The 13,353-nt window shown below is 38.7% G+C and overlaps 2 protein-coding genes across 10 annotated transcripts in view; one reads left to right on the top strand and one right to left on the bottom strand.

Annotated features, from left to right (window-relative positions):
- The window catches only part of LOC133525828 (uncharacterized protein CG43867), a 515,679-nt gene that overhangs the window by 163,634 nt on the left and 338,692 nt on the right, over positions 1 to 13,353 (top strand). The window lies entirely within an intron of this gene.
- LOC133525808 (uncharacterized) lies at positions 6,498 to 7,274 on the bottom strand. Its single transcript, XM_061862197.1, has one exon. The coding sequence runs from the start codon at positions 7,272 to 7,274 to the stop codon at positions 6,498 to 6,500; it is 777 nt and encodes a 258-aa protein (XP_061718181.1).

The following is a 13,353-nucleotide window of genomic DNA, read 5'->3' as shown; positions in this document are numbered from 1 at the left end:
CTCAAGATCAACCAAAACCACTTGGGATGCAAGGTGCCCTACCTCGCAAATCGCTAGGCTCATTACATCCACCGCCATCTTGTAAGGTCCGCCATTTTGAGATAGTTTACGCGGGAAACGCCGTGTGGGATTCAATTGGTGCTAAACTAAGGGGTTTATAGCTGAACGATGCGTGGTGGGTGATCTGTGGTCATTTAGGTAAGGAAAGGGCGTACTAGATACTTGGTTAGTAAGGCAGTTTGTTACTTATCGGTAAAACTGTTATTACTACAACATATCACGTCGGTTGCAAACGAACATACGGTCCGCATAATGGTCACCGTATCCTATGGACACCTGCTACTCCAGGGGTGTTACAAGCGCGTTGCTGACCCTTTAAAAATCTGTCTAGGTATTCCTTTTTTGACGAACCTCATACTGTAGCCCCTCGAGAAACCTTTATTTAAGTACATTCCTAAAACATCGTTTTGTTAGTATTAGTTGGTATATTTATTTATTATGAAATTGTCGTCCTAATCTGTAATTGTATATTTTGTAATTTAACAGTTTATATGGTCATGGTCATGGTTTTCTTTTGTTTGTTGATGTTGGGTCATTCGGAGAAGAACATTAAAAACTCCGCCAAGTAAATTTAGAGTAGCAATATAATATCAACATATATAGTACATACACACATAGTAGGTTTTCATTTACCCTAGCAACGCAGGGTTTGTAACGTAAACGTAGCTGCTAAGACGGCTACACACGCTTTGATTCCGTATCATAAATTAAACCGTGCATAAACGTCAAGACATCGAATCGCGTTCGACTGATTAGAGTGCGAGTCGCGACAGTAGATACAGTCAACAGATTTATTTTTTGACCCATTTAGTACTTTGTCACAGTGACAATAGTAAGAGGTCACGACTATCATGTTGTTTGTCACTGTGACAAGGTTTGAAATGGGTCAGAAATTAAATCTGTTGACTGTACCATGTAATTACACATTTTCCAACCGCAACACATTACACCCATTTTCTAAAAATAAAGACGCTGTGTGGTAACCATAAATTTGTCATAAAATCGTAGGTGAGTGGTCCCCGGAAAGTTTTTACAACAGTTTCTGTACCTGTGGGCTAGCCTGATCGTTCTAGGGAATAAAGTTTTACCAATTTGCCGAGGATAGCTCGTAAATGAAAATGGACTCCAGTCACTTTAAATTCAGTTTTGTTTTAGTACATTATCACTGGTAAGCTTTAGTTGGTCATTTCAATCAAAACATTGTAAGTTAGTTATTTTATATATATATATATATATATATATATATTATATATAATTAAAATAAATATTATAGGACATTATTACACAAATTGACAACGACGGTAAGCTCAATAAGGCTTGTAATGTGAGTACTTAGAAAACGATATTTAAAATACCTAAAATATCAGTGTTCATCCCACGTATAAATCCCTTACCAAGATTTAACCCCGGGACCATCGGTTTCATAGGCAGGGTCACTGCCCACTAAGCCAGACAGGTCGTCAAGATATATGAGTAAAACCTATGGAATTAATAGCAATGACAACTGAAGCTTACTAGTTTTTCACGAGATATACATTGTTGTTAAATTTATAAAAATGATTATTTCGTCAACCAATGTTGTACTTATAATTTAATTTTTTCTTCTTCGGAATCCATACTTGGCAGACTTTTGCCGCAAATTCTTTTATTTTACAAATGTAGCAATATAATAAAATAGCTGCAGCATACAACTTATTATACTATGGCAACCCAACTTTGTTAGTAGAATAAGGCAAGAAATTTGAAAAATGTAGGCGCGAATGAGCGATCTTCCATACAACATTTGGATTTCGGCCCTTGTTCGACTAACAAGATAGCTTTTAAGAATTTAGTAAATAAAATTTAAAGTGTAAGGTTCTAAAAACAAAAAGGAGCAACTTCATGCGCAAACTTCTCAACTAGGGCTTAACGCTACAAGCCGTACTTTAACAATAAAGCCTTTTCTGTTACAAGTTTGCAAGGAAGATCATAAATATACCAGCATGTTGGTGTACAATTATAACTTATTGAAGTAATTTAAAATATTTAACGCTTGTGTGCTTGAGCACGATGTTAGTAAACTGCAAGTAACAGGTAAAGTGCTTTGTCTATCTTTGACGTCGTGCACGTAGAACACTAAATATGTTGTTTTGTTCAAACTCAACGTGACGCTGTACGCAGCATATGACGACAACGGGGAAAGAAGCCCGGGTAAAAATGATTAGCATAAGGTTAATTGACCCGCACTCAAACCGGTTGATCCGTCGGGGAGGAATTATGTCTGATACACACATACATACGTCAAACTTTACTGCCCTCTTTTGGACATAAATTTTAAGGCACCTATTTATTTTCTTTGACCAGTATATCTATACAGTAAAAATGTTGAAGAGTTCCTCGTTTAATGTTAAATGCCTTACAGTTTCAGCTTCCCGAAAAGAAATAACCTTACGAACCTGTTCTCATATTTGCTCAAAAACCTGCACATTAATCTAGTGAATGTACAGCCTTTAAGGCGATTATACACGAGGGGTGGCAAATCCAGCAGGTACCTAAGGGGGGCCACACACTATGCACGACGTCAAACTGTTATTAGGCAAGGGAGTTACAGCGTTTTGTTCTAATTGAAACTGAAATTTCATTTGATAATGGAATTTACATTCCAAAGTCAGGTAGGCTGACCCGGGACTGGATTTTTTATGTTTGTCGGAGTGAAGGATTTATTCTACTTTTTACACAAATTTTAAACTCGAATGGTTCCGTTCATAAAATATCACTGTATTTTTAACTCGTGATCAAAACATTTTATTTATTTTTTATTTAAAACTTTATTGCACAAAAGACAAACTTAATGTACAAAAGGCGAACTTAATGCCATGAGGCATTCTCTACCAGTCAACCTTAGGGCAAAGCAGAAAAGATTGTAGGCGGCGCGTTTAAAACTAAAAGAAATTGTAATTGAAAGAATTAGAGTCCTAATACACATAAATTAATTATAAACTACTTAAATACATAAAGACACATACATACATTACATAAATAAATAAATATATATATACATATATATACATAATATACATAACCGATTCGTGAGACTGATACTTAATTGATCTTTAAACTGTCAGCAAATAAATCACGCAAAGATTTTTTGAAAGCAAACTTGTTGGGAGCTTTTCTAATGTTAGGGGGAAGACCGTTCCAGAGACGTGCTGCCTGAATGGCGTAAGAGTTAGACATGAAGCTTGTTCTATGAGTGGGGATAGAAAGAGAGAGATTGCCAGTAGAGCGAAATTGACGGTCACGAGAAGCACCATAAAAGTGAAAGAAGTACTTAAGGTATTCAGGGGAGTGTGGATCATTGAGAATGGAATAGAGAGTGCAGAGCATACGAATATTACGCCGTTGACGAATAGGGAGCCAGCCCAACTGGGAACGAAACGAGGACACATGATCATATTTCCGGAGACAGAAGATAAAGCGGATACAATTATTAAGAAGACGGTCCAACTTGTCAAGTAGCTCTTCATTTAAGTCAGGATAGCATACATCACCATAGTCGATAATGGGTAGGATTAAGGTGTTAACTAATAAAGTTTTAGTTTTGACTGGCAAAAAGTGTCTAAGTTTGTTAAGAGCGTGAAGGGTGCCCGTAACCTTCCGACTGATTTCGGCAACCTGCGGTCTCCAGCTCAAAGTACAATCCAAGTGCACACCTAAATCCTTTACAGACGGGCTAAAAGGTATAGGAGTGCCATTGAAACACACCGGCCCAATCGTATCCAGATCCAACTTGGCCAGCTGACGAGAGCTACCGATAATAACGGCCTGACATTTGGCGGGATTTACAAATAGGCCAAACTTTTCTGACCACTGCTGAATATGAGCGAGGTCCCTGTTTAGCTTTTCCGTAGCGGCTAACATATCCGTTACTTTACACTGGTCGTAGAGCTGTAAATCATCGGCGTAAAGATGGTATGCGCAGCAAAGTTCGGCGGTGATGAAGTTAATAAAAGTGGAGAAGAGAAGCGGGGAGAGAATACCACCTTGAGGTACGCCAGTAGCCAGATCGCACCAGTCCGACAAAGCCCGATCAACTCGGACTGCTTGCTTGCGGCCCCCAAGGTAAGCAGAAAACCATCTAAGGGCTGTAGATGAGACATTTAGATGGTTAAGAAGAGCAAGGAGAATGTCATGATCAACAGTGTTAAAAGCGTTTGAGAAATCAATCAAAATGAGTACTGTGACCAATTGATCCTCCATGCCACGTCTGATGTCATCAGTTACCTTAATGAGAGCAGTACAAGTACTGTGGCCAGGTCGAAAACCAGACTGAAACGGGCTCAACAGTTTGTTAGAGTGTATAAAGTCAGAGAGTTGTCTGTGAGCCGTGGCTTCAGCGATCTTCGATAGAAAAGGGAGGATACAGATGGGTCTGAAATTACTAGGCAAGGTAGGATTACTAATTTTGGGAAGAGGAATAACAAATGCTTTCCGCCAGAGCTCAGGGAATTCGCCATTTACCAAAGAAAAGTTGATGATGTGAGTTATCACAGGAAGCACACAATCAAGAATTGCGACTATCATGTGACGACTCACATCATCACAACCAACGGCTTTAGATTTGATGGCCCGAACAATGTCTTTTACATCAGTTTGAGAGGTTGGGTTGAAAGAGAAGAAAACAGACAGGGAAGAGGAGGGAAGGGACGAAATAATTGAAAGAGTTGTTGCCTTAATGCGATCGTTAACGGACAGAGCAGATGCAAAGTGCCTATTGAGTTCGTTAAGTGAAAAAGCAGTGCCATCGCATCCAGCACCTTGCTTACCCAGCCCCAGTGATTTAAGGAACTTCCAAACATCGGCCATAGAGGAAGAGGAGACATTGTGGTGAATGAAACGACGCTTCGCTGCACGCACCATCTGATTACACCGGTTGCGAGCTTTTTTAAACAAAATCCAGTTGTCCTCGGTACGGCGGTGCTTATAAAGTCTAAAGGCTCGGTCCCTTCTCCTCATGGCTGTACGAACGCCTTCGGTAATCCAAGGTGACAGGGGACGCCTGACCCGCACGGTACGCACTGGTGCATGTTTATCAAAAATATCTAATACGGCAGCATTGAAAAGGGACACCTTTGCATCACTTGAAGGGGCAGAAAACACTGGCGTCCAATCAATGGCCGCTGCATCTCTAGAAAGAGAACCAGAGTCGACTTTGGCAAAACAGCGCATGGTTACAAGAGCAGGCTTGCATTTCGGTGGTTTTATTTTATAACACGCATATATCAAATCGTGATGAGAAAACCCAGGGGCCGGAAGTTGACCATGCTTTACAACGAGATTAGGGGATGACGAAAGAATGACATCCAGCCACGTGTCAGTTGTAGCAGTATGATGAGTTGGAGCTAGAGGAAGAAGAGAGAAATTAACGGACTGAAGTAACGCTTTCAATTTATGACTATGGGGCGAGTCTTTACATAGGTTAGTATTAAGATCACCCATTATCAGGTGATGTGTGTAATCCGTGCTAAGTGACTCAAAAACTTGTTCTAATTTTGAAAAATAATCGATTGCTGGGGGACTGTAGACTACCCCAAGAACGGCTTTGACCCCTTTAACATTTATCTCGAGGAAAATCCACTCCGCCGACCCAGTGTAGTGAGACTGCGTTAAGTTCAGTATTTTATACGGAATAGTGCTCCTGAGGTAAATGGCCACACCACCGCCACCCTTTCCAGTACGATCATTCCTAATTAAAACAAACCCAGGCAGGGCATAAGAAGTAGAATCGAGTGACGGTTTCAACCAGCTCTCAGATACCAGGACTGCATGAACAAGGTCAGTTTGAAACGTATCAATAAGGTCTGTGTAATGGGACGGTATGCTTTGGGCGTTGATGTGGCAAACATTGAAGTGGCAAGAATCGAATTCATGAGTCAAAATAGTGTTAATAGTGTGTGAAGTGTTTAGAGAATTAATTGACAGAAATGCCGAATTATCATTGCTGGCAGAATAAAAAGTATCATCATCGGACATCAAGTGCAACAAATATAAATATATAATATATTAAATATGCTAAAAATATGCTTATAAAAATAACATAATTACATTAACAGCACAATCATACAATCCTGCTCATCCTGCTGGTTTGCCTGTGAGAGATTACAGAGTACAGAGTAAACACAGAAACAAAAAACTGTAACAAGAAAAAGAAAACTTCAACAAACAAGTGTTTTAAAACAAAGCTCAAACGATTTATCTACAAACTGTGACTCAAACAAACTTTAGCAAGAACTGACAGATCTTGACGTTAGACTGACGTTTCATAAAACATGCAATTAAAAAAATTCTCTAAAAGTAAACTAGAGGGTAAGAAGAAATTACAATCAAATAAACCTAAGTTGTACCGTGTTCTGTTTACCTTGGAAATAAAACCAACCCACCATAACACGGCACTACAGTTAATAAAGCGACACCGGTTTTACAACACGCCGAGATCGGCCAGGCTGGCCACTGGGGTTCGTCGCGTTCTCCTCTTCAACTGGTTGCTCAGGTGTAGACGTCGATTGCGCCGGGCGCTCGCCCTGTGCAGTCTTCAGCCGAATGATGTCATCCTCGGACTCGATGCGTTCTCGTTTACCCGTGCGCAACTTAACGTGGATGTTGCCATCAAGAGACCAGCAGTTCCTCATGCCAAACGCCTTGCGTGCTTCTGCAAACAGGGCCTGCCGCTGCGGAGTGAGGAACTCGGCAAGAGAAAACGCGGTCCCCTTGAAGGCTGTTTTCTTTTTCCAGACTGAAGCTTTTAGACTTATGTCGGCAAAACGCACCAGAATGGGCCTGCAACGACCTTCAGAAGGCTTACCGAGCCGATGACAAGCCCTAAGGCAAGGTGATGATACATCAGGGATCTTCAAATGCTCGCTGACAATACTAGAGACTTTAGCGCTTACATTTTCGTCGGCTTCCTCTGGTATGCCATTAAATAAAAGAAACTTTCGCCTGTGCCTCATCTCCATGATGTCCTGGGATTTGCTGAGAGCATTGATTTGCTCTCCCATGAGTTTGAGCAATGCCAATGTCTGCTCCTTAAACACTGAAAGTTCCTCGCTGACACTGGCAATGGTCACCTTGGCTGCTGGGGAATTATTCAACTTCCGCTCAAACTCAGTGAGCATCCTGCGGACACTGCTCTCCATGGTCTTCTGGGCCTCCACAATTTGCATGAAGTTGGACATAGTGCTTCTTGTGTTGAAGTTTGAGGTTATATGAAGTGTCAAAATACCAGCAGGATGAAACAGTTACAATTTACTGTATTTTAATTCATTTACAGTGCTGCTAACACTAATTCACAATATTTTATATAAAATTGGTGTTTATCAAATGTCAAATCTTTAAACTGTAAGTATTTTTCAATTATTAATATATTTCTTACAAGAGAGATGTGTTACTTATTTTACATCTACCACCCAAAAAAAAGGATTCCCAACCCAAGGACACCCAACATTAATGGAGGTGTAATGCATATTACCTAATCTATCTTCTTTATGAATTTGAATTCCCTGACAACTAACGGCGTTTATAATGGGGCCTTTGAAGTGCTGCTTAGATACGATATGATGAGTTCTCGCCACACAGGATTACAGTTCAAAAAGTAAATGTGAAAATGTTTCCTTTGAAGATTGCAGGCCTTCAAAAGTAAATGTAAAAATACCTTTGAAGATGATATTTGCGTAGGGGGTAATGATAGTATTTGCTCTCATGCCAAATTTTCGCTTTGTTTATTATAGTCACCGGGATATAACTGTAGGCAAAGATACGTGACGTGGAATATCGATCATATTTTAATAAACTATTACTTGACTAGTAATAGGCCTTACGTCAATTCATAATCGAATAGTCTCTCGTTAAGGGGCCCACTGATTACCAGTTCGCTGGACGATATCGGCCTGTCAGTTATTCGCGATTGCCAGCTTTTGCTTTAGAATGACAAATCGTACCCTGCTTACTATTCCATTTCTCATAAAACTCACTCTGACGAGTCGAATAGATCCCGAGCTGACTCATAATCTCAATTCCAGTGTCTGCCAACCCTCCTACTAAACAATACGCACAAATACCTCGGGCGACTAATATCATATCGGCCTTCAAGTTTCCCTATCTCCCGCTGCTGTATGACAACTTGACAGCCTCTAGCTGAATATTACTCTGCATAATGCTGGGTTTACATGAGCTTAGTGATTAATGCATCAGTACAGGTAGCACAATCAAGATTATATTTCCTAAACGACATGGTTTTAGTATTCTACTACATATTCCTTACAAAAATCTACTACTTGTCACTTGTTGAGTGGTGTGCCCCTTCTTTCCGTCATTATCCTTTAATAAGAATTTAGTAAGTACATACATATAACCAGACTAGGTATCTGGTTGGTACTTAACACTCGTGGTTTTGGCTCTAATTGAATTGGACTTTGGTAAATCTTTGCTCAAATTGAAATTAATTACTAAAACGTAACTATTTAAAATATATCTTGCTTTGTGCGGCCTGATTAATGTCAAGTATCGTTCTTGTGCTAGCTTTATTAACGCAACCATTCTTAATAAAACTTTAAATTCAAAGTAACAACCTGTTTTAAAGATGTATTCACATTTTTGGTTGGTAGCTAATTTGCGCATAGCGAGTACAATTAATTAAGGTGCAACATTATTTTTCACATTAAATTCCCATCAGGTAATATGTGGAACATCTAAACGTTTTCTTTCAGTCTCGATTCTTCGATACTGGTGAACGTAGAATACATAATTACCTATGTCCTGCTTTCGGTGTTTTTTTAAAGAAAAGACGCTCTCTAATTTTGTTCTTAGATATAGAAACGTACAGAAAAATATTGCTGTTTCAAGTTGAATTGCAGGGATACCTATAAGACGTTTTGGCGTTGTGTAGATAAAACACACGACGCATAGCACCACGTTCCGATATCCGTGGAATTCGTATCGCAGTTTTCCCCAGTTTTGAAGTTTAACTCCGATGGCGATGGCAGTGGCACGTCTCTGCCAGATAGGGTTGTCATAGCATGCACTCAAAGAGCATGTTTCTTGTTTTATCGTAGTTTGAAAAAGATCATTCTACCTGGTCTAGCAGACTAAGCGAACAAAAGTGGCCTCCACGAGGGATTTGGTCATTCTTTTAGGTGGTATACTGGCAGGCCCTAAAACACTGTATGCTTAATATCAGTCCTCAATCTTCTTTTGTTTTCGAGTTATTTAGGATAATGTCAAAAAATCAGTGTATCATTTAAAGTGTCATATTAGATAAAATGTGCAAGTTATCTCTACCGCGATAACAAAGAAGAGTACCTGTTACAAGCCCTACAGATATTTTTATACTTACCTACATCAAACACTGTCAAAAGAATATGTGCGGTAATATATTGTTCATAGCGGTAAATGATAATAATGCGACCATTATGCACGGTCAGCGTCAAATATACAGTAATGGGCCAAAGTGATCAAATTTATCGTAACATTCATAACGCACCTCTGTTATTATAAAGATAGGGATGTGTGTCGATATATTTAGTCGTCACTATCTATCAGATTCTGTCTGTACATGAGTGCACTAATTTTTAAACCCTGGTCATGTTATGACAATTTTATCTACTAAGTTACTTTATTTTTATCTAGTGATACTGTCTCTTATCGTAATGCGAAATCGTCTCCTATTTCTATCGACAACCCTAGTTTAAGGACGCTCGTGTCGGAATTTTTAATTCAATTATGATACCGATCTTGTTTAATGGGTGCTCGCAGCGCGTTTTTATATCTCCGTCGCTAGGAAATCCCGCGTTGGAGATTCATAACTTTCTTTAATTGCTTGCACGAAAATAGGCCGTTTTTACAGGTGCGTAGATAAGGTTTGTTTAGGGAAATGGTGACAACCCTATTGATTTTTTCTTGTGCTTTTGACTGCAGATGATTAAATACTTACAAGTGAATATCTATCTCTACGTGTTCGGCTTATTTTGATACACTTTGGTAAACTTTGTGAAATTTCATCAAAATTTACTTTAAAGTATATAGAAAAAGTTTCTAGAAGCAGATAGAGGAAGAACTGTTCAAAATGCACGTTTGCTTGTTCACTGCAAAAATGTATCGAAACACCTTACGTAAAATATTTTCCCAAAAACAAAACAAATTCATACCACCTATACAACCAGAGTATAAACAATCACCCAATACGGCAGATATTAAAACCATAAAGCAAAAAGCTTACGCCGATAAAAATATAATTCGGAAGTTTTTCCACGAAGCACCGGCCACATAAATTTGTCAGGCGAAAAGTTCCATGCTAATTCAATCAGCGGGCTTATGCTTGATGAAGGAACCTTCGGAATTGGGCTGTGCCCAGTCAACCTTGAGCCTGATGTCATTATTTTATTGTAATTTACACTTTTTGCCGGTTTTGGAGGAATTGAGTTTAGCGAGGGTTCGAATTTGCCTAAGGCAGTATATCGGAGCCAGGGGATTTAATGCAGTTTAAATATATTATTCGTAAAAGATTTTTTACATAAGTGTTTTATACAGCTCCTTATTGACACTGGGGTAAGATCAATTAGCAGAAATATGAAATATCTAAAATAAACAAACAACGTCTGGAAAATACATTTGGAAGTTTATAAATGTAAAACGACAAAAAATGGCGTTATCGTCAAAAGCTCACCGTTAAATAAAACTGCTTCCACAACATAAACCCATATAGCTTCACTTTGATAACAACACAGCTTCGCTTGTCATATTACCGTAACATCCAAACAAAGCAACACCGCGGGCAATTTAACCCGGGCCGTAACCCACTTCTCTGACTTTTTGACATTCAGCCTCACGTCACAGGGAAGTTTTAACAGAAACAAATGACTGCCGAGGAAGGCGCGCGTAATGCCGCGTTTTAAAACGGGTCGACGGCGTGCGCCTGTTGTTTTGACGCACCGTGTGGCATGGCCACGGGCGTATCGTGCGTCTTGCTAGGAAGGCAGAAGCAGTACGTGCGATGAAATACGTAATGCGTTACCTTAATGTATAGTGATCTCACCGTCGCAGTTCTAGTTTTTGTTACGGTAATTAGGTACAACCGGCTCGCTATCCTTGTATTACTTGAAAATTTACACGTTCTGAGACGATATAGCTTCTGAAATATGCTCTGATCGAGAACTACGAAATTGCCTGGGGCCTTGGAGTAATTATTGTTATGTTTTGAAGAATAATTTTTTGTGGTGTGTCAATAGTGTCATTAAATTTAAATATCTCAATAACATATGAGTGGTATGATCTCTTGCCACGGGTATTGTATACGTAATAGAATCTTAACCATTGTAAATTAACCTGTGTTTGTTAACAGAAATAAACATTTTTCACTTTCACATGAAAATTGATAGTTGATCTCATTATGCTGTTCATCTGCTTAAATGTCAATCTCATAGAGTCTTTGTAATGCTAAATAATAACGATAGGTTCATTTAAATTTGAAGATTTACCAATCCGACATGATCAATACCTAAATCCAAATGTTGCACGATGTATCTCCGGACTAAACCCCTAATGGACGCAAACGACTCCTTTTGAAAGCGACTTTCTCATTTACTTTTAACTTTTATTGTCATTTTTGCTTTAGAAAAGCTGTTTTGCTTCGTTGATACAGCAGGACAATAGTCTCATAGAAGGGGAAATGAAATTTTGCATTAAAAGATGCAAAAACACATTTACAAATAAGTCTGGCGCAATCAGTAGGGCGCAATGAAAACGTATTTTTCTGTAACAAAGGGGCAGATAAGTAGAAAAAACCTATGAAATGGAATATGAAAGGATGATGATAATACTTATTGAAGGTAAAATTAACCGAATCAGTAGAAAACGGCGTGAAATTCAAAATTGGTACATTTATGAGGTAAATTCACAAATTCACCGTCTTTTGCCTACTGACAAAACTGGCTTACCAGAATATAAGACATGCCAAGCTACGGTGTTCCTATGCTATTTATCTGTTAAAGACAGAATACACATCCACTATATATGCATAATATATCAATTTTGTTAGCAAAACGAAATACAGTGCTCGAAAGACTTAATTGATAACTTAAGCAAGTCAATTATACAATACACGCGACTATAACGCTAATTGCAAACACCTTACCTCCTAAAATGGCATAACGTTCACGTCAACTTTGGTCACTTCAAGTGTCAGATACGCAGTTCGTGTCGTTTATCATGAATAAGTGTAATTTTCACTGGCCCGCCTATGGCGGATCGTTTCACGCGACGCTAAATACCAACAGTTTGCTTATCTTTTATCTTATCTTTATTAGTAAGAGTATAAAATTGGGTTTTTATTGTTACATGTAAAACTAGAATTCTTGCTACAGTATCTTCTCGGGGCTATTAAGCAGGGTTAGAACTAGTGGTGGTTTTGACATTCATAAGTGCATTGTAATATGCGTATCTCGACTTAAGATATACACGTGTATTTTCTTATTGAATATATCTACCGTAATACATACTTTTTATAAATTTTGTCCTGAGAAAATAAAACCTAATTTCCACCAAATCTTTAAAAGGCTAATAAATAAATAAAAGGCTAGCAAAATTATAGCGCACAGCTACTTAATTCACGTTTACTTAAACTAATGTATTGCTTGCTCCCAACAGGAGCATGTTGCCGTATTTTATAACTGGAAATTTATCCAGGCTGGCATGCAATCCCAGCTGCATTGCCACGGACGGACGACTAATAGCTGGTATTAGCCTTCGCCTCAGCCAGGTACTAAACGCCATGAACGCTGCGATTTTTAGTCGCAACGGTACTATTTCAATTTTATTAATGAACGAAACAACGAGGATCCTCTGGCGGTAAATAGATGAGCACGGTTTTTAAATGTTTGATCGATTAAATATGTGTAATTTCCCATCAACGAAACTGTGCTTGAGCTACGGTCATTAGAAATTTATTGTAACTATATTTTAAGTCTTTCAGACTATTATTTATTAAACAGCAATAAAAGTAAACATTTCGAATAAAACACCTAAGAGTATTAATTTACAGAGTTTGTACGTCTTGAACGATTATTCTGTTACGATTCATATCACTTTGCGTCAACTAACATTCAAAGTGCGACTAAGCGATTATTTTTCATTAAAAAGTCGCCCATGAGTAGACCAAAGATAAATCGCTCCGTGATAGCATCGTCTACCAACTATTTAATCTGAGCTCAGAATTGAAATGCACTTTACTACGCTCGAAGATGGTAGTAGCTGATCTGTTGG

Source organism: Cydia pomonella, chromosome 15 (genome assembly GCF_033807575.1).
Source record: "Cydia pomonella isolate Wapato2018A chromosome 15, ilCydPomo1, whole genome shotgun sequence".
In the NCBI taxonomy this organism is placed as follows: Eukaryota; Metazoa; Arthropoda; class Insecta; order Lepidoptera; family Tortricidae; genus Cydia; species Cydia pomonella.
This window is presented reverse-complemented; position numbering and strand designations above follow the sequence as displayed.

Excerpts from the sequence above, each read along its gene's own strand:
- LOC133525808 (XM_061862197.1), bottom strand. The coding sequence starts at position 7,274 with ATGTCCAACTTCATGCAAATTGTGGAGGCCCAGAAGACCATGGAGAGC.